The sequence below is a fragment of the Chroicocephalus ridibundus genome, chromosome 4 (genome assembly GCF_963924245.1).
Source record: "Chroicocephalus ridibundus chromosome 4, bChrRid1.1, whole genome shotgun sequence".
Lineage (NCBI taxonomy): Eukaryota > Metazoa > Chordata > Aves > Charadriiformes > Laridae > Chroicocephalus > Chroicocephalus ridibundus.
In genome coordinates, this window is record NC_086287.1 from 83,556,294 (window position 1) to 83,581,912 (window position 25,619).

The 25,619-nt window shown below is 37.6% G+C and overlaps 1 protein-coding gene across 5 annotated transcripts in view; it reads right to left on the minus strand.

The window, feature by feature from the left end:
- The window catches only part of LOC134515492 (neural-cadherin-like), an 83,294-nt gene that overhangs the window by 28,664 nt on the left and 29,011 nt on the right, over positions 1 to 25,619 (minus strand). For all 5 annotated transcript variants that reach the window (XR_010071025.1, XM_063334531.1, XM_063334529.1 and 2 more), the window contains 15 exons: positions 21,703 to 21,900; positions 20,655 to 20,880; positions 18,048 to 18,249; positions 16,363 to 16,474; positions 14,950 to 15,199; positions 11,911 to 12,053; positions 7,355 to 7,527; positions 6,229 to 6,397; positions 5,300 to 5,470; positions 4,190 to 4,362; positions 3,375 to 3,542; positions 2,530 to 2,779; positions 2,303 to 2,430; positions 1,237 to 1,423; positions 341 to 484 (listed from right to left, as the gene is read on the minus strand). Coding sequence is in view for 4 of the 5 variants with exons in the window: in XM_063334527.1 (XP_063190597.1) it covers positions 341 to 484; positions 1,237 to 1,423; positions 2,303 to 2,430; positions 2,530 to 2,779; positions 3,375 to 3,542; positions 4,190 to 4,362; positions 5,300 to 5,470; positions 6,229 to 6,397; positions 7,355 to 7,527; positions 11,911 to 12,053; positions 14,950 to 15,199; positions 16,363 to 16,474; positions 18,048 to 18,249; positions 20,655 to 20,880; positions 21,703 to 21,900 (2,694 nt within the window). In the remaining variant the exon portion in view is untranslated. The remainder of the gene's footprint in view (positions 1 to 340; positions 485 to 1,236; positions 1,424 to 2,302; positions 2,431 to 2,529; positions 2,780 to 3,374; positions 3,543 to 4,189; positions 4,363 to 5,299; positions 5,471 to 6,228; positions 6,398 to 7,354; positions 7,528 to 11,910; positions 12,054 to 14,949; positions 15,200 to 16,362; positions 16,475 to 18,047; positions 18,250 to 20,654; positions 20,881 to 21,702; positions 21,901 to 25,619) is intronic.

Below are 25,619 nucleotides of genomic sequence, written 5' to 3' on the forward strand. Positions count from 1 at the left end.
GAAATCAAGTCTGATTCATTCTAGTTAACCAGGACATTTTTATTGGTGCCCATTTGTAAGAAAATGAAATAATCTATAATAAATTTGTGTTTGCTGGCACAGAAATTATTCCCCATCATCCCACATTAATGCATTGCCTCCTAAAATAAGTTATTTGATTTAGGCCTCACAGCTCCATTATGAACTAATGTTCATGTCCAATCAGTTCACACTTACAGAATTTTTAAAATCTAGAGACAAAAAGACATTTTCTTTTCTAACACCACTAAATATGTCTTGGTGTGCTGAAATTAACTCATTAATATTTCAGACACAGCTATGGGGAATTCCAATACTTCACCTTCGTCTTCATCATTAGCACTGACTGTAATGATAGTCGAGCCCACATCCTGGTCTTCATCCACATTTACTTCATAGACACTTTGAGTGAAGACAGGCTTGTTATCATTCACATCGCTGATAAAAATGCGCACGTAGGCTGTGTCTAGAGAGACAAGAAACAAGAGATTAAAATACTCAGCTGTGCCACTTCTGTCAGCTACAATTCCTTAAACTGTCTAGCTGCACATTAAATGAAGAAGAACATGCAGACAATACAGGAACAAACCCTTAGGGTTGTGGACAATACGTATACCAACATTACTCAAAAGCACTTGGATATCAAATGAATGTCGTATTCAATTTGTTTAAACAGATAATATGTGAATAACTGATGCCTAATATGGCAATTGTACAGTTTTTAGTCATAACTTTTTCTCCTGAAGCCACAAAAGCCAAATTTTAATTCTTTATTTAAGCACAGCCGTCAATTGAAAATGAGATTTTCTATCTTGAACTTTCCTGCTTCATACTTCATAATTACTTTTGACTGAATACAGTACCATATGCAGTGCTTTGAGAAACACCTCCGCTACTCAAAGACCTGCATCCTACAGATAATAGGTGCATCTTCGCTAGCTAGGAATTACTCTCTAAACTCTAACTATGAAGTCCTAGTTTTTTAATTTCAGAACAAAAAACTTGGCTGATCGTCACATAAAATATCTCTTCTAGCTCTGACACAACTGTTGCACAGATAAACAGCAAAAAAACAAAAACAAAAACAAAACAACAGACACTCTTTCACAAGTACACTTGAAAAAAAGGAAATTAACATTTAATCTTGCATTTCAGAGCTTCTGTTTTCAGAGATAAATCCAGGTAAAATCACGCTTGTTACAGACATCTGACTCTTACCAGAGTTTGGCTTCCCATGTTTTCCAGGTCGAGCTGATTCAGAGCCATCTACTGACTTGACTTCTAGAAGATAGGACCCCTTCTCCTCTCTATCAAACACTGAAGCAGTGTATATTGAGCCTGTCTGTGAGTCCAAGCGAAAATATGTGTAGTCTCTGCCACTGTCATGTAACATGGAGTAAGTTATCTGAAGGATTAAAAAGAAGTTGTTAATCTAGACATTCTTTTTGTTGGACAGTTCACAACTAATTAAGTGCTTAAAGAGAACAGTCTTGTGTTTGAGAACTTGACAAGGACTGAGACTGGGTAAAACTGCCAGTTTGAGCAATCTAGTTTAAAGTCAGGTAACTTCCTTGCATATTGACTGCCAATGTGTAAATGGAAATAAATTTGTTTTGTCTAATCAGTTCCTGATTTCTCTAGTTCATGTTCTCTAGTCCACGCACAGCACCTGTGCAACAGCACTCAAACTCAGCTAAAGATCGCAAATACTAATATAATAGCCACCGGTAAGCTGAATTTGAACTTGCTCAGTATCATGGACCACGTTCTAGTCTCTATTACGTATACGTTTTGTTGCACTTGACTTCAGCTTGCACTCTTGTTCTAGGGAAATGTCTACTTTCGATTTTTAAAATCAGTAATGAATACTTCCACTTTTGGTGCTAACTTGACATGTTACTTAAGGATTCAGTTTTCAGTGTCCCCAGTGATTTACAACTCACAGAAGCTTTTAACTCATTTTTTCTTCCGTTAATTTATCCAATCACATTGTAGGTCTATGTAGACCTTTCCAAACCAGAGCATTCTATAGCAAGTTTTTCATCTGAACTGCAGGCTGTATAAATATTTATTCTTTGTTTTCGGTCTCACACCTACTAGTTTTAGTTGCTTTTTTCACAAAGTAACACAGAGAAACATGTCATTAACTACTATATTTCATATCATGCTTCCCTATTAGTCATCCTTTTTCTAGGTTGAAGACTTCTAGTCCATTTAGCCATTGTTCACACAGAAGTTATTCCATACCTTTCATCACCGAAGATGTAGGCCCCCACTTGCTTACCTCACCATTCTGACCAAGGTCAAGGTCAGTGGCAGAGACCTGAACAACAAACGTCCCAACACCAGCTCCCTCTGTTACTGAGGCTTCATAAATAGATGAAGTAAAGAATGGGACATTGTCATTGACATCTAAAACATCAAAAAGACCACATAAAGAGAAAATTATTAAGCTTTAAAGAAAAAAAAGTACTACAATTATACTATAACGTCTCTGAACAGCTTACACACCTGTTACATTAATATAGACCGTAGCAAATGCTGCCAGAGGAACTGCAGCAACATTCTGTGCTCGAACCCTCAGCAGAAAGCTCTTTGTTGTTTCATAATCTAGTGGCTCAGCTACCAGGATTGAAGCAGAACCATCATGTCTGTTTGGAGTCAGGTAAAAACGAACTGGCATGTTGGTCTCTGGAACAAGTCCCTCTTCCAGGTTGTAAGTCACACGGGGATCACCGAGGGGAGAAGTTGCTTTGATTGTCTGCACAGTTCAAAAAGTTTGCGTAATCAACACTTATATAAGTACAGCAACATTTCTAAAAGCTTTTGTGTATTGACTCTCACAGATCTTCAGCTCTCAACTGAAAACACTAGGACAAGAACTTCTCGATACCAAATCTTAACCCTGCCTGATGCATCTCTAGGCCACAAACAGCTGCAGCCAAAGGTTACCAGTCATTATATGTTTGGTTACTCACTCTTTCATCCTAAATATACGTATTTTAGAGTTACTTCATAAAGCTGTTTGGATTACTCATTCCACGCAATTGAACTGAACAACTCCAAGTACTTTAAGCCCAATAATCACCTCAAGTAATGCAGCAGCAGTCAAAAAATTGGAACACCTATAGTGTTATCCAAATGGGAAAGAAATTAACCGGTGGTTGTACACATATAAATAGGAGCAAAAATGCTGGTTACCATTAGCGTTTCTAAGAAAACTGACAACAGATCATTGGTCTGTACGATACACAAAACTGTTATAAAAGCTCACTATATTTAAGCAAATAAGCAATGTTCAGTTATGCTATAGCCTTAGAGCTATAGACAGATAAACGAGCTTGTCCCAACCTTACCAAAACTGATGCATCTCGTGTAGTATTCTCTGGAATAACAACTTCATAGCTGTCTCTTTCCCACTGTGGAGGCTGGTTTTTGGCACTGGTAATAGTTACTGCAAGTTCAACTTTACTGCTTCTATTACCCCCATCTGTAGCAATAATCTCTCGAGTTATAGATGACCTCTGAACAGTGAAAAAGATTTTGTTACAGAGGATTTTGATCAGGGCTCCGATGAGCTTTTTTTTTCCCCAAAAAAAATAATTGAATACATAAAATTAAAAGCACACTTAAGAAGACCTGCATAGAAGGAAAGCATCCACAACTGCACAATACTGAGCTCAGAATAGGAAGTAGGTGCAAGGTTGTTATTTGCTTTACTTAAGATTATTGGAAAATGTTGCTATTTGTCTCAATAAATCTCAGCAAATTTCAGACAAAGTTTAAAACAAAACCAAAAAAATTCCACTTGGTGGAGTCCCTGATTTCTTAAGCTTACCTTTCAACAGTTTTTGTTAGGGTTCTTAGATTCAATAAAGAAAATATATTAAAAGGATACACCTTCACCAAAGTTTTGTCTGTCAGTTACTTAGAGTGCTGAGGGGCAGTACTGTCAGCTGCTACTCTCCAGCTGAAAGCAGGGCTTGCTTACATGCAATTCACAGCCAACAAACTCATCTGCTAAAAGCCTTTGACTCATGTTTAATTTAAACATGACGTATTGATCCTTCAATGTGAAGGAGTAACATGGAGGTAAGGACAAACTCATGACCTTAGTCCCTCCTAGGTTGTATTGAGATAGCCAGCTTAAAAAGGAAAGCAAGTGCCATACCTGAGATATGGGTTGGTTCACAAACACCCAGCCTGTGGTAGGATTAATTTGTAAATAATTTGGTTCTTCACTTGCTATCGAATATGTAATGGCAGCATTTGAGCTGTAATCATCATCATGGGCTGCAACACGAAGAAAGCTGGTCCCAACTCTTGTATCCTCTCTTAGGAAATCTAATGTAAGGAAAGGATATTTCAAACTGATCATTAATTCACTAAAGTACCATGAACACCTTACTAAGAAATGAAGAAATACTAAAGTAATAATGTATGGAAGCTATAACTTTATATTCCTTGGAACAATAGCCATAAAAATCAAACTGAATATTTTAAAGAGCTGGTATCACTCCAGAGCTATAGATCACACTTGAACTTCGTATTATCATATTCATAACCTGTAATTCTCATTTCTAATAAGATACTACTTTTTCTTCCATCTTGTATTTTTACTAAGGGACTAATTGCTCTGTATGAAATATACATAAATGGAATTTTAATTCCTTGCATAAAACCAGAAGAAAAGGGTCACATTGTCAGAAACTACTTTCTAGGTTTTGGTACAACTGAGAATTATCAGTCTTCCTTTTTTTATTAATATTATACATGCCTCTGGGTGTTTATCCATAAACAGAAAGGGGTTTTTGTAGAACCAAGAAGGAAAGGTAAAACAACAAACAATGCAGAAGATGAAATTCAAATGGGGAAAAGTATGTAATCAAAAGTTATGACAAAAATCTATTAATCAGAAAACAAAGGATACAGCTAGTGCTCAGCACTGTACACTCACATGCTTATTACAACTTTCACATCTCTGTGAAGCGCCACAGAGGCTTGCTCTACTCAGGTGAGGAAAGATACTGACACGGCTATTGTTTCAAGGAATTTTCCTGTAACAACACTCAGGAAGGCCTACGAGTCAAGGCTGTACTTGTTACATTGAGCATTACACAGAATAACAATTCTGCAATTAATTAAGGTAAGTGCGTCTCTAGCTGCAATCACCTAGTTGGTCACAAGATCTACTGCCAAGAAAGACAAAACCCAAAAATCTTAGACATCAGGTAAGCTCACACTCAGGGCACCGAAACTCTATCCAATGACTCTCAATTACATTCATAGCGGGTGTTTTCAAATCTGGGATCGTTGTCATTTTGGTCCAGGATGATAATATTTATCTGACATATTCCAATGAGCGGTTCCGCTGCCTGATCTGTTGCTGTCACAGTGATAGGATATTCCCTCTGTTTTTCTCGATCAAATACCTGAACAGTTGTCAGAACTCCTGAAAACAAATTAAATACCAGAGAGTTAAAATACTATGCGTTTGACAATATTCTGCATTTAGATGTTTATTTGTCTGCCAATACATTGAAATACAATGCAACAGCTAAATACACCTATAATGTGAACTTCAAGTTCAAGGATCCAATCACAAGATTTAACAATTTCAGCTTAAATGGTACTGCTCAGGCAGATATGAACTTCATACACACTTACATCTACACACCTTGGACTTAAATTTAGGAAATGGAGGTAAGCCCCAAACTAACTTTAAGAGAATGAGTGTATAAAAAAATATTTCTTTTGAAGGCCAGTAAATACAGGGCAAAGGCACGTTCCATGTCTTTTCTCCTCCAGAAGTTCAGCCTGAATTCAGTTTTGGCCTTCCAAGACTTCGCCTCTTTGTTGTTTTTAAGGTTACCATCATTTGAATAAATCATTTATATGCCATTAGCAATGTTGCAAGATAATGTGCACTTAAAACGTGGTGTTTTTTTTAAATCTAGATATAAAGACACAAAAGTTATTTCACACAGAAGAACTTCCACATCTCAGGGAAAACATCAGTTCTAGTTTAGTATTGGACACGTACAAAATTAAAGGAGAATATTTTTTCATGTAGTTAATACAGTTTATATTTTGTCTGCTAACAAAAAACTCAATGAAAATGCACAAATTCAGATTTTATTTAAGCTTTCTTTCCATTAGCATAACAAAGTGGTTTCTATATTCCAGTATTAGTTCTGATACTTGCTTTACCTGTGTCAGGATGAATGCTAAATGCTGGTAGGACACCACCTCTGTGCATCAAGCCATATTTCACTATACCATTGGCTCCTTCGTCAGCATCAGTGGCTTCAACCTGCAGTACTACTGTCCCTGAAGGCTGGTTTTCCAATACAGAAGCATGTTCCCGATAATACTGACACTAAGAGAGGGGAGGGAAAAAAAAAGAAAAATCAAGGACTTACTGTGGCATTTGATTTAAAGATATACTAGAGGGAGAAAAAAAGAAAAAAAAAAAGATTTAGCTACAATTCCTTTCACATGCACTGATGTTAATGTTTTATCTGTGCCATGATTAATTTACAGACTTCACTTGCTATTTTGCTGCTATACAAACACCACACAACATGAGGCCACTGAGCGTCTCCAACTAATGAAGAAGTTACAGTTGCAATACTTCCAACTGCAAATATTTTTCTATATTAGCAAAAATCTTATAAAAAAGATTTCTACACGAAGTAATTTTGTCAAGGACAGATTACAAAGAATTTCCAAGACCAACATGAATAGTCACTGACTTTTGAAAATATGCAACATTACCCATCAACATTTTAGCCATCAGCATCAAACTTGAAATTTTTAGATAATAGATCTTTAATATGAACTAACATTCTGAAAACATCTTCAAGCATTTATTTTTTACAGTACTTTACAAATTAAGCTAAAACACTTTCATTGTTCTGTCTTTCATCAGTTCCAGACATATAACCATCAAAAGAAGCCTACTTGATTTAGGAGGTATTTTAGAATATCATGGAAGAAGCCCACTGCATAGATAGCTATACCTATCGATTCCTTCTCACATCTGTCACAATGAACCTCCAAGAGTTATTCATTCAACCTTATCTCCTAAAATGCCAGAGATGAGATGTTGGTCAGGGAAGAGACAGAGCTCACAGGAGCTGATCTGACACAAGAGAACAACCCTGCAAGTCCTAGGAGAGGAATGGAAAACATGGAGAGAACAGCAGCATCAGGACCCAAAGAGAGATGAAAGCAGACCGCTTCCTGAACAGCTCATCTGCTGCACCACTTGCAGTGACAACACAGTCTTAAACATTTACCACAGTATCTAATACAAATGGCCTCATATATTTACCTTCTGAAAGACAGGTTTGTTATTGTTGACATCATCAATTTTCACAACAACTTGGGCAGTACTTGTAAGAGAATGGGGCCCTCCAGAGGCATTATCATCAGTAGCCGTGACATTAAGTACATACTCTGTCCCCTGCAGCCTAGGAAATGGACTTGAACGAAGTCTAACTAGCCCTGTAAAAACAACAATAGGTTGTGGGATTTTATTTGTTTTATTACATTAACAAATTACTGTTATTCTTCTCACTAGTAAGCATGACAACAAACCACAAGGCTGCTAGACTTTAATTAACTATAGTATTTTTAATGCAGTCTGATATTAAAATTAAGATAGCACAACAGGTTTGCCTGCAGGTGTGCCTACAGAGCTAAGTAAGACAACAGCTACAACTCAGCTGACCTGCACATACTAGTTCTAGTCTATCTGCTGCAGAAAAAAAAAAACAAAATAAAACAAAAAATCCAGAGAAATATCATGGCAGACTTCTGTTTAACCTGCACCAGCCCCACCAGCAAGCCTGGCTATGTTCCTGTATCATTAGTGCGATGAAGCATGTGTCACCATGTCTACTGCTGTAGCTACCAATGCTAACTCAACTGAAAGTAGTACAAGTTTACCTTCCTGCTTCATAGCAGCATTTAGTTATATAGGCATCTCTTCAGAAACCTGTATTTTGCTGCTCTCCCAAGTCACCCAAATGATACACCCTGCTGGATGGGACACAAAGGCACTGTCAGAGAAAGATGTATGAAAGATTTGCCACAAAAGGAAAAGAGACTACAGCTATCTGAGACCATGCAGTAAGAAGCTGTCATTCTTTTGCCCCATTATCCATCAATCACCTCTGTTATTCATCAGGCATAATAGCAATTGTCATTACAGCAGAGGATTGTCACAGCATCAGTGCCACTCAATTTGCTTGCAAATGTATTGTTTGAGCTGAAGCACTTATTTTTGACACATCTCCTCTTTACGTTGGCATTTCTGCGACAAGGAGGTACAGACTATTCCCCTGACATCATATCTGAAAAGAAAATGCTGCAAGCCACTGTATCAACCTTTATTGGTTTATTAAGCAGCAAAAGCCCAAAAGTGTTTTGAAAAACAAAATCCTAATGTTTCTAAAATTAAGTGTCAAAGACTATAAAAATTAATTGGTAAAAAAGTATAAAAGTACATATACATGATTATCTATATTAAAACTATCAATCAAACGTTAAGATTCTTTGAGCACTTTAAAGATTTTCAGAAGCATCACATATACTACCCTTGTGGCAATTAGACACTTTTAAAACAATTGTTCCTCTTCAGGTGCCGAAGTACCTTTAGAAATTTAACTCTGGAACATACAACTCTTATTTTTAAGTCAGAAAGGACAAAAGGAGCTCTCAAGAAATTCATGTTCATGCTTCAACACTTGCAAGTTACCTGCAGATCATATTTTTGGGAACATTACAGAATTTAACATTAATATTGCAAAAACATGTTTTGCATTGAAATTACGAACTCTATGAAATACAGAGAAGGAAAAACTTAGGGCGGCTTACTCCTTCCTATATATTCAATGTGCTTGTGCTTTGAAAAATACAAGTTCAGATTTTGATTGCAGTTCAAAATAGGTTAAATAGAAAGTTGTTTAACTGAAGTTAATTAAGGTACTTCAATCCTTCAATGGGATTTCAATTTGGTTGCCTGTTTCTGTCTCAAAACATCCTCTTTTGTTTTTTCAAGCAATGACCAGCAAATAAATCCTATTAATTTAAAGGGATATGCCAGACCAAGATGACGTGTGCTTGTGCAATTTTTTTTTTATTTCTTTATTTAAATGAGGACACCAGTGTTGTGGGATTTTTTCCTTTGGGGCTTTAAAAATATGTGACTGCTGAAAAGAATTTAAAAAGATGTAAAAACTGGTATCTCAGAACAAATGACTTAAACTGTGAAGTATTCTCCACACTACTTTTTTTCTCAGTATTCTTGAGTAAATAACACTGCTCACATAAATGGCTTTGTCCTTAAATGAAACATACACTTACCTACAAAGGCATCACTTTGTGTCAGTACAACACAAGCAAACTCAGCTAGGAAGTGGTTGCTCACACATGCATAATTAGTACATAGACATAAGCACGGGGAAAAAAAGCCTCATCTAAAACCGCAAATGTCCACTTTAAGCCAGTTAAAAAATGAGTTACCAAAAAAGTTGCACAAAGAAAACTATTCCAGTCCGAACTTTCATCCTATTGCTTTTTCTCCTCACGTGGCTATTTGATTACTAATAGTATCTTTGGCTAATTGCAGCAGGTGGATATCAAGCTTTGAATGCACCAACAGCCCTTGCAAACTCTTCCTCCTGCTCTCTGGGTTTGGCTGCCCATGCTCAGGCCAGCTCCAACACCATGCAGCTGGCTAACCCTAGATCAGACAGTTAGTTGTCACAAGCCTTGTCAGTGGCCTCTGCCCCATGTCCTGGGGGCTGCGCTTAAGCTCAGGTCCTTTCCCGAGCTCCTCCAGGTGTGTGCTGTACCTGGCCATGTACATTGCTAACCCTGACACTGTCTTGCTGACTTGGCTTCCCAGCCTGACCTGAGACCTGCCCATCACTGCAGGCCTCTCTGGTGACCACTGGACTGTTGGGTGAACCAGGTTTGCATCTCAGGTCATTCTTGCTCAGGATGGTCTGAGGCTGTGAGATCCTTGCCCCTGCCTGCCTTGCTGTCACCCTTGACTCCCATTTCACCTTACCCTGCAGAATAGCCCCTTCTTCCTGCAAATTTGAAAACGGTTTCCTAGATTCAAATTTACTCCAATCCTTGTTTAACACTTTGGAATATCACACTGTTATCAATAATAATGTTCTCTATTAAGTTACATGTAACCTATAATAATGCTCTCTACTATGAAGTTACTGACTGAAAGCAAACAAACAAGTAAGACAGGTCAATTATAGAAATCTTTTAGGAAAATGATATAATTTTTTTAACATTATAAGAGTCCAGAACAATTGCATCTTTTTCCTGCATTTTTTTAAATTAGAGCCATAGAATAGTTTGGATTGGAAGGAACCTTTAAAGGTCACCTAGTTCAACCCCTCCTGCAACGAGCAGGGACGTCTTCAACTAGATTAGGTTGCTCAGAGCCTTGAATGTTTCCAGGGACGGGGCATCTACCACCTCTCTAAGCAACCTGGCTTAAGAAGTTATCCTCAATGCACTCCAGGACTTCCTGGGATTATGTACAGCTCACTGTGTTGCTTTTCCAGCAGATGTCGGGGTGGTTGATGTCCCCCAGAAGGACAAGAACCTCCTGTGCTGGCCTCTCACAGGAGTGTGATGCCTCCTGTAGCTGGAGTAAGGCAGCTTCATCAATAGGCTCCCCTTGATCAGGCGGCCTGTGGTAGACACCAACCACAAGGCTCCCTTTGTTGCCTTGGTCTGTAATTCTTACCCATAAGCTTTCACCCACTCATGGTTATTCTTCAGACACAGCTCTTCACATGCTATCCATTTCTTGATTTAGAGGCCAATGCCTTCACCCCTCCTTCCTCACCTGTCCCTTCTGAACAGCTTGTAGCCATCAATAGCCACACTCTAGTCATGGGATTTGTCCCATCAAGTTTCAGTAATGGCAACTAGGTCGTAGCTTTCTAGCAGCACAGTGGCTTCCACCTCCTCCTGTTTGTTGTCCATGCTGCATGCATTGGTGTAGAGGCACTTCAGCAGGGCTGTCAGCAGTGTCACCTTCTTACAGGAACACCCCTTAACTCCTTTGAGGTATCTCACTGGTGTTTCCCTCTTGGCTCCTATTACCTCAGGAGTCCCTGGTTCATGTCTGTAAGACTTCAAGTGTGCTGCAGCGTACCCAGCACATCTCAGAGCAACAGACTAAGGGCCCAAGCCATGGACTTGCCTCCGTTTGCTCCTCTACTTCAAGCTACTGCCTTCATCCTGGTGGTGGGAGGATACAGGATCTCCTTGATCTTGTTTTTTTCTCTGTTGGTTGTTCCCGTTTCTGTCTCAGTGAGGGCAGAGCATGGTTCCACCAGTCTATCTCTTTCTCTGACTTCCTGACGCTCCTTAACCTTTCTACTTCCTCTCGTAGTTCTGCCACCAGCCTGAGCACATCATCCATGTAGTCACACTTCACACCACTCTTCTCACTGCTGCCATCTCTTACCAGCAAAGGGCTCTGGCACTCCCTGCAGCCCCAGACCTGGATGGCTATATGTTTTCATGGGACCACAGTCTGAGTTGCCACATCCATTCTGCCAAGTGCAAAGGACATGGCTTTGCATTGGGTGGATACCATAGTAGTTAAGCTCCTTTCGAGAGGGAGACGACCACCAATTGAACTCATCTCTTGGGCTGGTAAGGTCACTACACATCTCCTGCGCTCCCTTCCGTGCCAACTGCCACGCCATTAGATTAGTAGTAGCTTCAAAAATAACATATGCTATTCAGTTTTTATAATTGCTACCTAATGAAAGCCGACTTCAAGCTGCATCACACCAGAATCAACATTTTGACTGCAGCAGCAAAGACCCATTATATTATTACCTTTCTTAGGGTCAATAACAAAGTTTCCTTTTTGATTCCCAGACAGAATATCATATGTCACACCATCTCCATCAGGGTCAACAGCATTAACTGTAGCAATCAGTGTGTTTGGGCCTGCATCTTCGGAAACAAAACTCCTGTAGCTGTTAAAAGAAATTATGAAAACACATTTATGAACTTAGACAGGAAATAATACTATGTTTTACAATGCCTACTGATTACCTGTACAAAGGGTACTGCAGATTTGTAATTTATTAATACAATTACACTGATAAGATGCTTCTTTGCTAACCAGTAAAATGATAGTATTGATGATCTATCCAACCACTCATGTCTTTCTGTTGTTACCTCCCATGGATTTCCACTGCAAACTTTCAGCAGTATTGAAGCTTTGAAGCTTAACTTCGCAACAAGACTTGGACTAAATGCAGAGTTCACTATTTTTTTAATTTTAAAGAATGAGTTTCATGATTCACAGAATCAAAGCAAACATTCACTAAGTTAAAGCATTGCTAGTGATAGCATACTTTCTGACACAAGCTGTCAAAATGCTTTCAGTGTAGTCTTTGCACCAGAAGAACTAAGATGAGAATCAGATGTGGAGGATATGTGTATAATGTCAGTTTTACAAAAATCTCCTCTCAAGTCCAGACACATCAGTGAAATTGTAAGCTCTTAAGAGGCATTATCAGCCTAAGCTTAACGCTCTCTGGAGTAGAAAAGCCCCCCGGTTAGCAAAGTCCCAAATATTTATTATTTCATCTGACTGGATTGAGCATAGGCCAGACTAAGCATACTACAGACCTGTCCATAGTAGATATCCCAAAGCTCAGCCATAAGAATGAACTACAGCTGGCTGTATCCAACAATATCGATAAACACATATGTGTCACTGGGTTCAGAGTGCTTATGGACCCACCTTCCATATGCTAAGAATAGGAAAAAATTCAAAGAAAATGGATGCACTGAAAACCTCTCCCTTAGCTTTTGCTGTCTAGATATATGTGTTTATATCAAAACCTTCACAGACACAGCTTTTTTCTTCCCCCAATTTAATACACAATGAAGTAAGAGAAGTAAATTATTTTGGTTTAGCTCAGTCACAACCCTCAGGACACTGTCTTAGTTCTGCATCTGGAAAGCAAATGAACAGTAATTCTGATAATTTTGAACATGAGATACAGGGATAGAAGAGTTCAAGTCATCAGAAGAGGTCTCCTAAAAAGGAGAAAGTAAAAACTGACAACATGAAACAGAGTGGTAGCCTTAAGCATTTCATAACTGAGATACAGAATAACTGTGATGAAAGAAAGCTTGTGGCAAGGAATCATAAGTTTATACTGCACTGTAAGTCTATTTAAACAAAGGGCTAGAAGGACAACATCATCATCTTGCTTTGTATTAGCCTGCCACAGAACATAACATTAATTGCAAACTAGTCTCTCAACAGGACCTAATTTATGGGTGTTTGTAATGAATCTATTTCACAGAAAACTTCAACTAAGTTCTGTCTGAAATTCATCTTTGGGTTCAAGATTTTTTTCATAACTGGAAAGATAAAGCAAAATCACAGCCTGGTTAACCTGGTTAAATGAAAACTTGAGAAAATTTGAATTCCAGGAGCTGAACTCAATTCCAATGCCAATCTATACATATATACAATAGCAGTTTCCCTGCTATTGTACAGGGAAAAGACAAGCTTCTTGTGCATGTTTGGTAATTTAAAATTGTGTTCAATTTAACCAAATTCTTCAGCAAACTTTAAATACAAGAGCTGAAAGGATTTTGTTGTTGGTTTTGTTTAACTATGTTTTCTGCTTCCAATTTGTTAGTGATGTTCACAGCATCTTTAATACTGTGAACATCATTTCTGATTAAAAATTAGGAACAGATACAAGATAAATATTAAATTACTCTGAATATTAAAACAAATAAATATACAAAAAATAGGCATCATCTGAAGAGTGAGAAACTTAATCTGGTTTAGTATTTTAGTATTTAGTATTTAGCACAGAGATCCAATAAGAACTTACAAAAGATCACTATTTCCAAGCCATATCTCCTAAGCAATGTTTATGAAAGAAAGGAAGGCACAAGATTTTGAAGCCAGAGGTTACCTTTATGTAAAATGGGGACTGTCAGAAAGCTTTGATGTTTTGTTCAGCTAGACCACAGGCTTAGCACCACTGAAATCTCTGCCTGGGTTTTGTTCCGAGCAACTTCTACTTTAAGAGTAGAAAGCTGATACAGAAACCGATTGGGAATTTCATTATTAAGCTTCTAATGCAAATCCATGAGTACTTTTGATATTGCTTCAGATGCTTCTGAGCTGCAATTATGGAAGAAAAATGTTTACTGATCCTTTGGAGGGGGAGGGGGAGAAAGTAGTAGAGTCTGTAGGGCATGGGACTAAGTGAAATTAAGTGAACTCCACTTATTGACATTTCTCTTGTGGTTTTTATAATTCAGTAGTCATTTAGGATTCTGTCATCTAAGCGTTTTTCTTCAATGATTATAAACCAGGGATGCGGACTGTTGACTCTATCTAAGTTTAAATTGCCTAATTACGAGGCAAAACTCCACCATGTAGTCCCGATGAGGGCCAAGGACAACACTGAGTTGCCTGCTTTTTCTGCTTGATTTCTTTTGGTGGTGGAGGGGTCCTCTTGAAATGTATAATCTGAAATTACTGCACCTCCTCTCTCTTTCAGTACATATTGGAAAAAAAGTAAGAGCAAGATCCGTCAAAAGAGACAGTCTACATACTACCCCTATCTAGCTAGATATCTAAGTCCTACTATACATTAAAAGTATGCCTAAACCTTAAAATTAAGAACCAAACTTAAACTTTCTTCTTTTTTTTTTTTACCAGTAGTAACAGCATCTCAGAGTCAAAAAGTCATCCCACATTTGGCAATCTAACTCAGATTTGACTGAACTGAAGCCAGTTACCACCCTGTAAGGATCAGCCTTACAACCAAAATAAAAAAAGCAACAGTAAAAGACAAAGATACCACAGTTTTAAGAATATGTATTTACATTGTCTGGGAAAATTCAGGTGCTTCATCATTGACATTTGAAACATGGATCCTAACAGTTGCTGTTCCAGTCCTTGGCTCTTCCCCTTTATCTACAGCCATAATTATGAACTCATAAAGATGGTTAGGTCGCTCATAGTCTAACTGTGTTGCCGGAAAAATAGTACCATGAGAAGTAATACTGAAGTCTTGACTCAAAGTGTAATATAGCATTTCGGCATTCTCTTTTGAATCACAGTCAGTGGCTGTCACTATTAAAAGAGAAAAGAGAAAGACATTGCGTAGATCAAAGTTTGTGAATTGGAATGTTAAGTACTTTAACAAGAGAACTAGCGTGTAGTATAAAACTGTAACAGCATTTGCCTTGGCATGTACTGCTTGAAATAATTCATAAAATTGTGCTATCCTCTATGCTTTTTATTGAGCTAACCCCTACTTGAAAATAAGTCGCTTTAAAAAAGTTGCTATACTGCTGACTTAAGATCACTCAGACAGATCACACCCTGTGTGATTAAAGATGAAATTTTTACATATATTATTCAACTGATGCAAGTTAAATTAATGTGTTTGTCAGATTCTACCCATAACCTACAAAAACCTACATTAAAAGCACAGTTACCAGAATAGTAACCAACAGACTACCATTAGTACAGGATAAATCACTAACTAGAACAGTAGGAGGTTATAAAATCCTATTTACTAAGGACCAGAAATTTTCCTGTAGTTTAATTTCCTTCTGCCTCTCAAGATTTATAAAAAGTTTATGTAAGGGTTAAAGATTAATATAAGGCCGTTCTACAACTGTTTAGTTGACATAAATTTGTTTTATTGCCAGGACCTGCTCATTTCTTTATGAAGATTTTCAATATAAGATTTTTGTGGTTTACATAATCAAAATTTACATAATTTACAGACCGCTATCATTTAAAGCTTAAGTTATTGGTAACATTGGGAAGAAGCAAATTCTTTTTCTCAAGCATCCAAACAAAACCTCACATACAACAGTTAAACCATGCAAGAGGCTTTCAACGCAAAAGAGCAGTATTCCCTAGAGCAAGCCCACATAGGACTCAAAGTCGGGCAGAGAAGGTAAGCTGATGTGTCTACAATTTCTGATCCAACATCACTCTCTTTTGACTTTCTATCAAAAAAAGGAATGTTGCAAGATTGCTACTCTAAGCCTGCTGCCATAATACCAACCACAACTGAAGTCTTGTTCCCATCCCCCAAAATCGTTTTGGCTGTGGCAGTGGTAAATAATGATGACCCGATTCTACAACATGACATTCCCCTTCAGAGAGTTGCAACGACCCATGCTGGGGCGGGTAATTTTGCCTTCTGAACTGAATTCTAATTAGTGGGAGGAACAAAAATACCTATACTGAATGTAGCAAATAGTTTCAGAAGTACTAACCTTGTAGAAGTGCAGTTGTCCTAGTAACTGTTTCAGGAACACCAACTTTGCTGTAAATTGACTGATTAAATTCAGGGGCACAATCATTCACATCTGTGATTACAACCAAAACCTGAACGGGAAAAGAGGGAAATGTTAAACAACAAAGTGAATCAAGGCAATTACTTCATTGCTCTAGAAATATTGGATGGAAGAATTTCCCAAAAACATCCTTGAGGTCTTCAGAAGCTATAGCACATAGGATAAGCCATTTTTCTTAGATTGCTCTTTTCCTGCTGAGAACCGTTGAAATATTAGATTCCACAATACTAGGCTTTGCCAAGTCTCAGTCCTCTACAGCAACATTCAGCACTCACCTTTCATCCCCGTTGATTATTTCCTATTACTAATTTAAAGGAAAATGGATCGTCTGGTTTCCAAGCATCCTTTTTCCATTATCTTCCAACACTTCTGTGATTTGTAACACTTGTAACACAATTCTACTGCCAAGCATATTACATTTTAGCAGTATAAATCTCCAAGACCAAGTTCTGAATTCAATTACAGCAGTGTAAATCAGATGTAAATAGAACCGATTATGGTAAAACAACTCAGAAATACAATTCTGCTTCTAACATCTTTAAAAATGTTTTCATATTCCTATGTCAAAGATGAGTCCACAGTGGCATTGTTTACAATCCAAACAGTAAGGAGCGTGTTAAATTAGCCTTTATGGCATCTCACACTGCTGCACTTCAGACTGACTGAAGCTGGTTGAGATATTCTGCATCACAGTGCAACAGGTAGACACGTACTCCATCTACCCTTACACAGGTTCGTAGAAACTGGGAGTTGCTCTCTCATAACCACTAAGGTTGTATCAGTGTAAAGCAGGTGCAAGTTAAACTACATTTAGGCTAAGTGTATTTCTAAAATCATCTCATAATCCCCTTTCAAGTCATATTCTACCATCCTTCATCTTGTAGTACGTAAAAGGGTCAATAGAAATTATCAGTCTCTGGTGTGCTACAGCCACTACACTGACACACTGTTTCACTGTCTCTCTGTGTCCTCCCTCTTGTTCTTAATAATTCTGCCACCTGTTCCCTCTACAGTGTACATCTTATTTCCTGCAGCAGGAACAAACTGTTACATTGCATGCATTTCCTAGCTCAGTGAATCCTTGATTTCAAACAACTCTAATAACTATATTTAAAAATATTTTTGCTGTCAAACAGCTTTCTAAAACACCATGAACCATCATCTCTTAGTATCTGGGAGTTTTTATTACTTTCTCTCTTTACAAGTTCACTTTGTGTTCTTGATACTAAACAAATCATTCTCTGTTCTGCTCTTGCTTCAAATTGGAATAATCTCAAATATACACCATACTTTACAAAGGTTTAGAGTAAGACACAACCCCACATTTGGCTTGGGCACATCTGTTTCCATATCTTCCCAGATGAGACCGAGGGCCTATGACGGAATCCCTCAGAAACCACTGTTCCAGTATCAGCGACAGTGAACTTTAAGAGTACCTAAACCAGCCCTCAACATCTACCCATAGACAGAAAGACTTTTAAAATGGACAGTGGAATAGACAGCATGAATTGAGGAAATGGGAGCCCCTAGTAAATCTGTACAGAAGTCTGGGAAGGTTGTAGGAAAGTGGAAAGACATACAGACAGCCAGAAATGAACACCTACCTCAGCTGCACTATTGAATTCCTCATTTTCCTCTGCTCTGACTGAAAGAACATACTGGTGTTGGTCAGTCTCATAATCCACACTCCGAGTTAAACTGATATCTCCTGTTGCCCGATCAATACTGAATAGATCACTAGGATTTGTTAAAAAACTGTAGCTCAGGGATTTCTTTTGATATGATACAGCAGTGACTGTAAGAAAGCTGCATTTAAAAAAAAAAAAAAGAAAAAAGGGAGGACTCTTAAGCACGTAATACAACATACCAAAAAATATGACAAAAATTATACATATCAGAAATGATGGTGCAATTCGGTAGGTCTGATCAGAGCAAACTCACTGAAGTCAGTGATAGCTGTACCTAAATACCAAATTCAAACACTTTGTTATACAGCACTACTTTCGTCTTGAGGTTAAACAAATAAAGATTTGAAGCAGAACACAGTAAGGATTAAAAACACAGGAACAGAGTATTTCATTTGTGCTGCAACTGAATTTGCCTACTCTAATGTCCTTCTGTGGTAGTGATGGTTTAAAGGCAGGAAACTAAAAGATAAAGTAAGGTGCAAAAGATTCATTTTAATAACAGCATGGTAAGTTTGCTGCTGCAGTTATACCATCCTAAAGTTTCAACAGGTAACTGCAAAAGGATAAAAGCCAGGCACTAACAGCATGCATGTTACAGGTTTTCCCACTGAAGTCCAATGTGTCTAAAGGCTTCAAGTGGGAAAAACACTTGTAATACGAAGTAAAAGAAGAAATTAAAAAATAAATATTTTTAAAGGGTTTAAAACAGAATACTAAAACCTCAAACGTCTGTTGTTTTACCCCGCAGGTTTCCTAGGAAGAAATTCCATGTAGAACCCACCAACATGTATGATCCTGTGACAACTACAAATCAAGAAGACAAAACTCTGTGCGTTCGAACAGTTTTTCCCCCTGTCTATTTCCATGCTGCTGTCTTCTCACTTCCCTTAAGTGCAATACTGAAACAATGGAAAAGGTTGCTGTAGGTCATAATCTCATGTTAGCCTTTTTCTGTATTTTCCCATTACATGGTCTCACAGTCAGTTTCAGCCAGTGCCAAGACTGTATTCCTGCCAACAGGAATTATTTTGCCCTCCATCTAACTCCCTACCCTGGCTGCATGCTTAGGCCACCTCTACTCTCCTATCAGCCCTAAAAATCAAAAGGCCATACTGTTAGCATGTTTAACAACCCAACTGATTTTTTTTACTTTTTTTGGCTTTGTTTTTCATAGGATCAGTTTGCCCGTGCAGCTAGCATACTAGCACTAGTGGCAGACCAAAGGAAGACAGAGATTTTGTAACACTCCTCTGCTCAGCAGCAGTCTTAAATCAGCATACAATTATGAAACCCCACACCCAGAAGTCCAGTGCATGACAGCAACTCTGTTTCCCTGCAACTTGTGTAATTGGTCCAATTTAAATATTGGAACTTTAGGATTCTACACAGATTTTCATGACTATTTCTGGTCAATATGTAACAGGAAACTACTTTCAATGGGCACATTGTTTATATTCTGACATAATAACAACTGTATTAAATACTTCACTCCTTTTGGATATCATGAAGTAATTTGACAAACTGATTAATCTACTATCATCTTAGGTGTGCAAACCTATTTTTAAATAGTGACAAAAAATAGTTCTAAAGAATTTCACTATTTTTAATCCTAAACATTATTGCACTCAAGATGGCAGGTATCTGTCAGGAATTGTAGCATTTCACAGTTCTTATATTTCTTTTATGCCTGTGCTATTTAAGTTTACTGCAGTTCTAAAGAAAAACCTTGTTATCTACTATACCAATTGTGTTTTTTTAAAAAAATCTTAACTCATCTTGGTTATTTAGACACTGTAAAACCTAATGTTGTAGGTTGGTACAGTAAAATACAACGCCACAGACAATATAATATGAATAACAGTTGAATGGTCGCACAAGAAAGATGTTTACTGGACAAAAGTACTCTTGATTCAACTGAAAGAGGAAATGTTTTCCATAAGAACAAAACAGTTTCGGGCAGACAGAACTGAGTACTCAGGTGGACTTGTATTACTAACATTTTCTGTGATATTTAGATCCACATGGTTAGACAAAGGATGGAAAAATAAAATGACAAGTTTTGTGGCATCTTCATTTTTGCTCAGTTTGTCTCCATGACTGATGAAGACAGTGAAGACAGTCTTTTGTTTTTTCTGATTTTCACTTGATGGAGAAGGCAATTCTCCAAATTTGACACATAAAATTAATATATTCTTTCAGACCAGGATATCTTTCCTCATGATGTAACAGTTATATTCGGAATCCTGCATTTTGTTTGAAAATTAAGACACAACCAACACCTACTAATACTTTCCATATTGTTTAAAAAGCAAGAAACTGTAATTTTTCAATACTGCTTTTCTGTATAAAAGGGTGATTAAAAAATACATCAATCAAACTGTATCGTGATCATTATTAAGATATCTAAATTGCTACTCACAGTATCTACTTGTGATTCACAAACAATACTGAAGCTCTGGAAAGATCATACAGAAGTTAAACTAGGAACACAATCTCACTGCATTATTTTTAACTGTTACTTACGATTTTCCTTGTGGCATACTTTCAGGAACATAAACAAAGTATGATATGTTGGTGAACTGTGGTGGTCGAAATCCAGCAATTACAGAAACAGAGGCTGGAGACCCTCTGCTTCCAAATTTATCTGCTGCTAGTACAGTCAGTAAATACTCCTTGTCCCTCACCAACGGCAAACCTGTTGTTTTAATCCAGCCAGTGTCCTTCTCAACTTCAAACCTGTCTTCACCACCTAAAAAGAACAGATCCACAAATTTCTGTCAGCAAGAACATTTTTACTTGATTAAAATAAAGATGAGAAAATGGTATCAATTCCCAAGTTGGTTTTGGCTTAGAATCAGCACGCACACAAAAATTCAAATTCATGATTATATTTCTAAGTTGCATTTTACTTCTCTAGACAATTATCACTCTTCTTTATTCTCCAATACTTTGGCATTGTTTGACCCTAAATATCCCTTACCAGAAAATACCCTGATAGAGTCCTGCCCAAGAGGAACAGTCACTTTTGGACGAGTATTGCTACTCTCCTTCTGCTTAGACAGCTTTGAACTATTACTGAGGTTTCTTTTAAGAGCCCGCAAAGTAAATTATTAATGAGTCTGTACTAGCTTTGCAAAGCTAAAGCACAACCCAGACCCTTAAAAATTTTTTAGAGATTAACCAGAAGGATAACTTCCGTAAGGGAAAAGGAACATTAACCCTCTCTACCCAATAAACTGTGCTCCAATACTGCCCTATCTCATGAACAGACAGTCCAGCAGAGAGGTGCTGACTACTGCTGCCATTGCCACAGCCCTGAGGAGTATTGACTGCTCCAGTCCCCATCATTCCCCAGGGGACAATCTCGGCAGGAACCCAGCTTTGCAGGGAGAACACACTTCAAATCTGGAAAATCTGTCCATACCCTCAATAAAAGTTGATTTTTCTTACACACAGAGATTAAGAACCTTTGCAGGAGGAACGGAAGACCTTTCGCCAATGAAACAGGCTAAAGGACAAAAGTCACAACAGTGAAGCCTAATACACAGGGAATGAGAGGGTTAATATTTACCTTCCAAGAGAAAATATTCTACAGCTCCATGGATCCCTTCATCTGCATCCACAGCAAGCAGCCTGTATACTTCAGTACCTCCCGGAGCTTCAGGGGAAACCACAGCCAAAAATGGGAAGGGCTCCATGGCCCATTTGGGTACATTGTCATTCACGTCTGTCACAGTAAGTGACAAGTGCACCAAGTACCAATCCTTTCCTAATGGTCACAGAAAAAATTAAGAAATACTTAGACAGCTACTTAATAGCACTCAGAGTAACAAAAATGTATCAATTCCTAAGCATGTACTGTCCCCAATATTGTTGGCATGTAATCCAGAAAAAAAAGTGGTTTTTAAGTCTCTTCTGCAATTAACAGCATCCATACACAACGGGGGGGAAAAAATAACCAGCACAAGTACTGCTGAACTGCAAGATCGAAGCCACCCATGTTACATTCTACTAATATCTCTTTTTAGGAAAGGTCACCAATTCTTAAATTTTCAAAATTTAAATACATGTTTTCTGAAAAGTTTTTTTTCTCAAGAAAAAACTATCAAAAAATATTTTGTTTATGCAATGATTACAGCAACTCTGAATTTTGAAAATTAAATATTTGCTGCCACAAAATTCTAACCAATCTACCCTAACTAGTGATTTTCCTCCTTAGAAAGTTCACTGAAATCCTAATACGGTCTTCACTTCTATTAAAGACTGAATGCTGTTAAAAACAATAAATCAAAAACAAATGCCAAAACAAACACCACAGAATGGAACAATTCAATTCTCCAAAACTCAACAACAGAAGATCCTTAAAAATTAGGAAAAAGCATTAGTTATAGCTCTGCCATTATTAAAATAACCAGTGAAGACAGTAGAGCTCCTAAACAAGTAATAAATATCAGGCAGGTATGGCTGAAAAGGTGGCAGAAAGAAAAAACATCAGACTAAAGAAACTGCTCCAAAATCTCCAGGAATGGAGTTAAGCTTTCCTGTTAAAGGAGGAAAGAGTGGAAAAATATCCTGGGTGGAATTTCTGAACAGAAGACCAAAGAATAGGATTAAAATTTTCACGTTCCAAAGAAAGCAAAAGGATACCGAAGACAGAAAGCCTTTTTCTCTTTAGTAAATTTATATGCACTTTCAGCTGAAAAAATGCTTCCTTCCATCACACACAACTAGTACAGATTTTGAAGAAATTTAGCTGGGGTAACACAAGACTGTGACAAAGTGTGTTTGTTGGGTTTTTTTTTGTAACTGAAAATATTTATCAGTAACACCAGGGAACACAGTACAAATATAACTTGGGCCTTTTGGCTAGCATGGCTCCAAGTGGACTGGCACTAAACTTGTAAAAATTTTTGCTACAGAAGCCAACTTGAGTGTTCCTGCAGTCCATATTTAATGCCTCTGGCTCCAGAAAAGTGATGCGCGCAGACCTAGTCTGACTCTGAAAGCAGTTGAACTGCACCGACATGGCACTATGCCCCAGCTAACAAGCCTGGCGAAGTGAAAGGGAATGTGGTCCAGCTAAAAACAGCTATCTACATTTACAACACGACTTATCCATGAGTTTAATAATGGATGTAAAGTCAGAATTTTTAAAGTTGATGGTGTTAATACTTGATTTCAGTGTGTATTTATTATTTATACATACATGAAAACATATCTACACACACATGGATTTATTTTCAAAATAGCTTTACAGGAACTGAAACAACATACAGAGGAACACCTAAAATTATCAGTTTTGATTTAAATCCATTTAATATTATAAAGAAGTTAGTATTTAAGACTCTAAATAGAAAGTGTTGCCAAAATGTCTAATCTTGCGAAGGGTGTTACCTTGCTAAAGAGAAATATTCTCCCAGGAAGGTGTGCCAATTAGGCTGAACAGCCGTACTCTCTCTCCCTCTCCACTTCCTTAATTGCAGCATTATTTCCCTCTCCAAAAAACATCCATGTTCCAACTAAAACACGTTACTTTTGTCTGATGTATGCATTTACTAATGTTATCGCTTCACTCCCACAGCAGTAGTAATATATCTTTCACATCAGACTCTTTCAAGCTTCAGCTTTTCATAATTACAAACCTCTGTCTGACGGCAAGTGGCATATTTAGTACACCGTATCATAATCTGCAATCTACAAACAACCAGTAAGTGGATTGTCATACAGAAAATTCCTTGGTGCTGTGATTAACAAAGTCAAATATAGGTTTCTTAGTTTAGATTCCTGAGACTTAATCCATCATGACCTTTCAGTACTTTCTGTTCTTATCTCAAAAATTCTCTTAATAGAAAAATCAGCATTCACCCAATATAATCACAGAAGTTCTTCCCAGTTAAAATTGTAAAACTGCATTAATTCATCTGAATTTTAGAACTTTTTTTATCTTTCTCTAAAGAGCAACAGAAAGTGTATTGACAGTAACTTGTTAAACCCAAATTAATTTCCTTGTAATTATATCCTGCACTCAGCATCTAATGTTCCAGGGAATACAATATTAGCTTAAGATAGCACATGTGAAAAAATAGTGGCTACAGCAAAACCAAATTCCTAATTTATCAAACAGCAAATCACAGAAGCGACCAGTCTCTTGAAAAAGAACCTTAAACATGCCTTGCACCACCATAGAATATGGATACATACAACACACATTTTTACATTTTCATGAAAAAATTCTCAGTTGCCATCTACATCTAAGACTTAAAAAGTCTTCTTGACTCTGAGATGAATTGTGTGTGTTACGTATTGCACTTCTGCAGTCAGAAGTGTTGGGAGGCCTGCTGTAAGGATGCAGCTTCTCTAGCCAAACGTTCTTTATAACATTGCATGTGAAGCCAAAGTTTCCAAATATAAACTCGAATTGCCTCATTACAAAAAAAGACTGACTCTGAGGTGAGACTGCTGTAGCCCATCCACACTGCTATTGCATTGTTCTCGTAATCACCTAGGTATAATTCCCTTCAACATTTAGACAGACTGTGAAAGCTGCTGTGTGCTTTCCCCTCTGCATAGCACAAAAGAAGCCAGAAGGAGCAACAAAAAAACATCAAAAAATCATGATGTAAAAAGCAGCAGCATAGATATTATTTCTCACTACCATATTAAATAAAACCAGATGTGTTTCAAAGAGACATGTTCCACATCAGAATGTGCATTCCAAAATCCCAGGGCAGCCAGCCCAAGACACCTGAAGAAACTGCAGAGAGAACTGGTTAGCTGTTGATCTGAGTCTGAGGTTGAAATATACCCCAGCAACCCACAACAGGGTAGCTCTAAATGAGAATTGCCAAATGAGATCAGTGTCTGCTTGAACGCTCCATAGATTTTAATTGAAAGGTTGTCCAAAAACAGTAAGTGCAAAAGGGAGACATTAGTGTCAAAATAGCCTGTCTCTTCTCAAAGAACAGGTCTTGTGGAAGCTGTCACAGGTTTATAAATACCCACAATTAGCTTAGTTTGCCTGGGCATACTGCAGGCTTAAAATAGCAAGCACTAAATTAGAAGCTGAGTTAAGAACCTTTGAAAATCTGCCTCTGTAATAGCAAGATCTATTGAGGATTTGAATGCCACCTTGGTAACCCTGCCATGAGTGGAAAGGTTACTGTTTGACTCTATGGAGTCTGGAAATCAATATCCTAATCAACCCATGAACTCATTCTGTTTCACGTTCTGCTAAAGTTCTTAACATGGATGCATTCCTATACCAAAAAATAAGTCATAATCGAAGAATAACTGGTTTTTATTGAACCAGTAGTAAAAAACCTGGACACAAACTCTACTCTTGTCTCTTAGCAATTGTCAGTTCACTGAACATTAATATGCTGGTCCTAAGTACATAATTACAACTGAGAAATATGTCTTCTAAGGAAACTGGGGAAAACTGCATCAGGACTGAGATTAATCCTCACATGCCCTTGCAAACTTTATTAA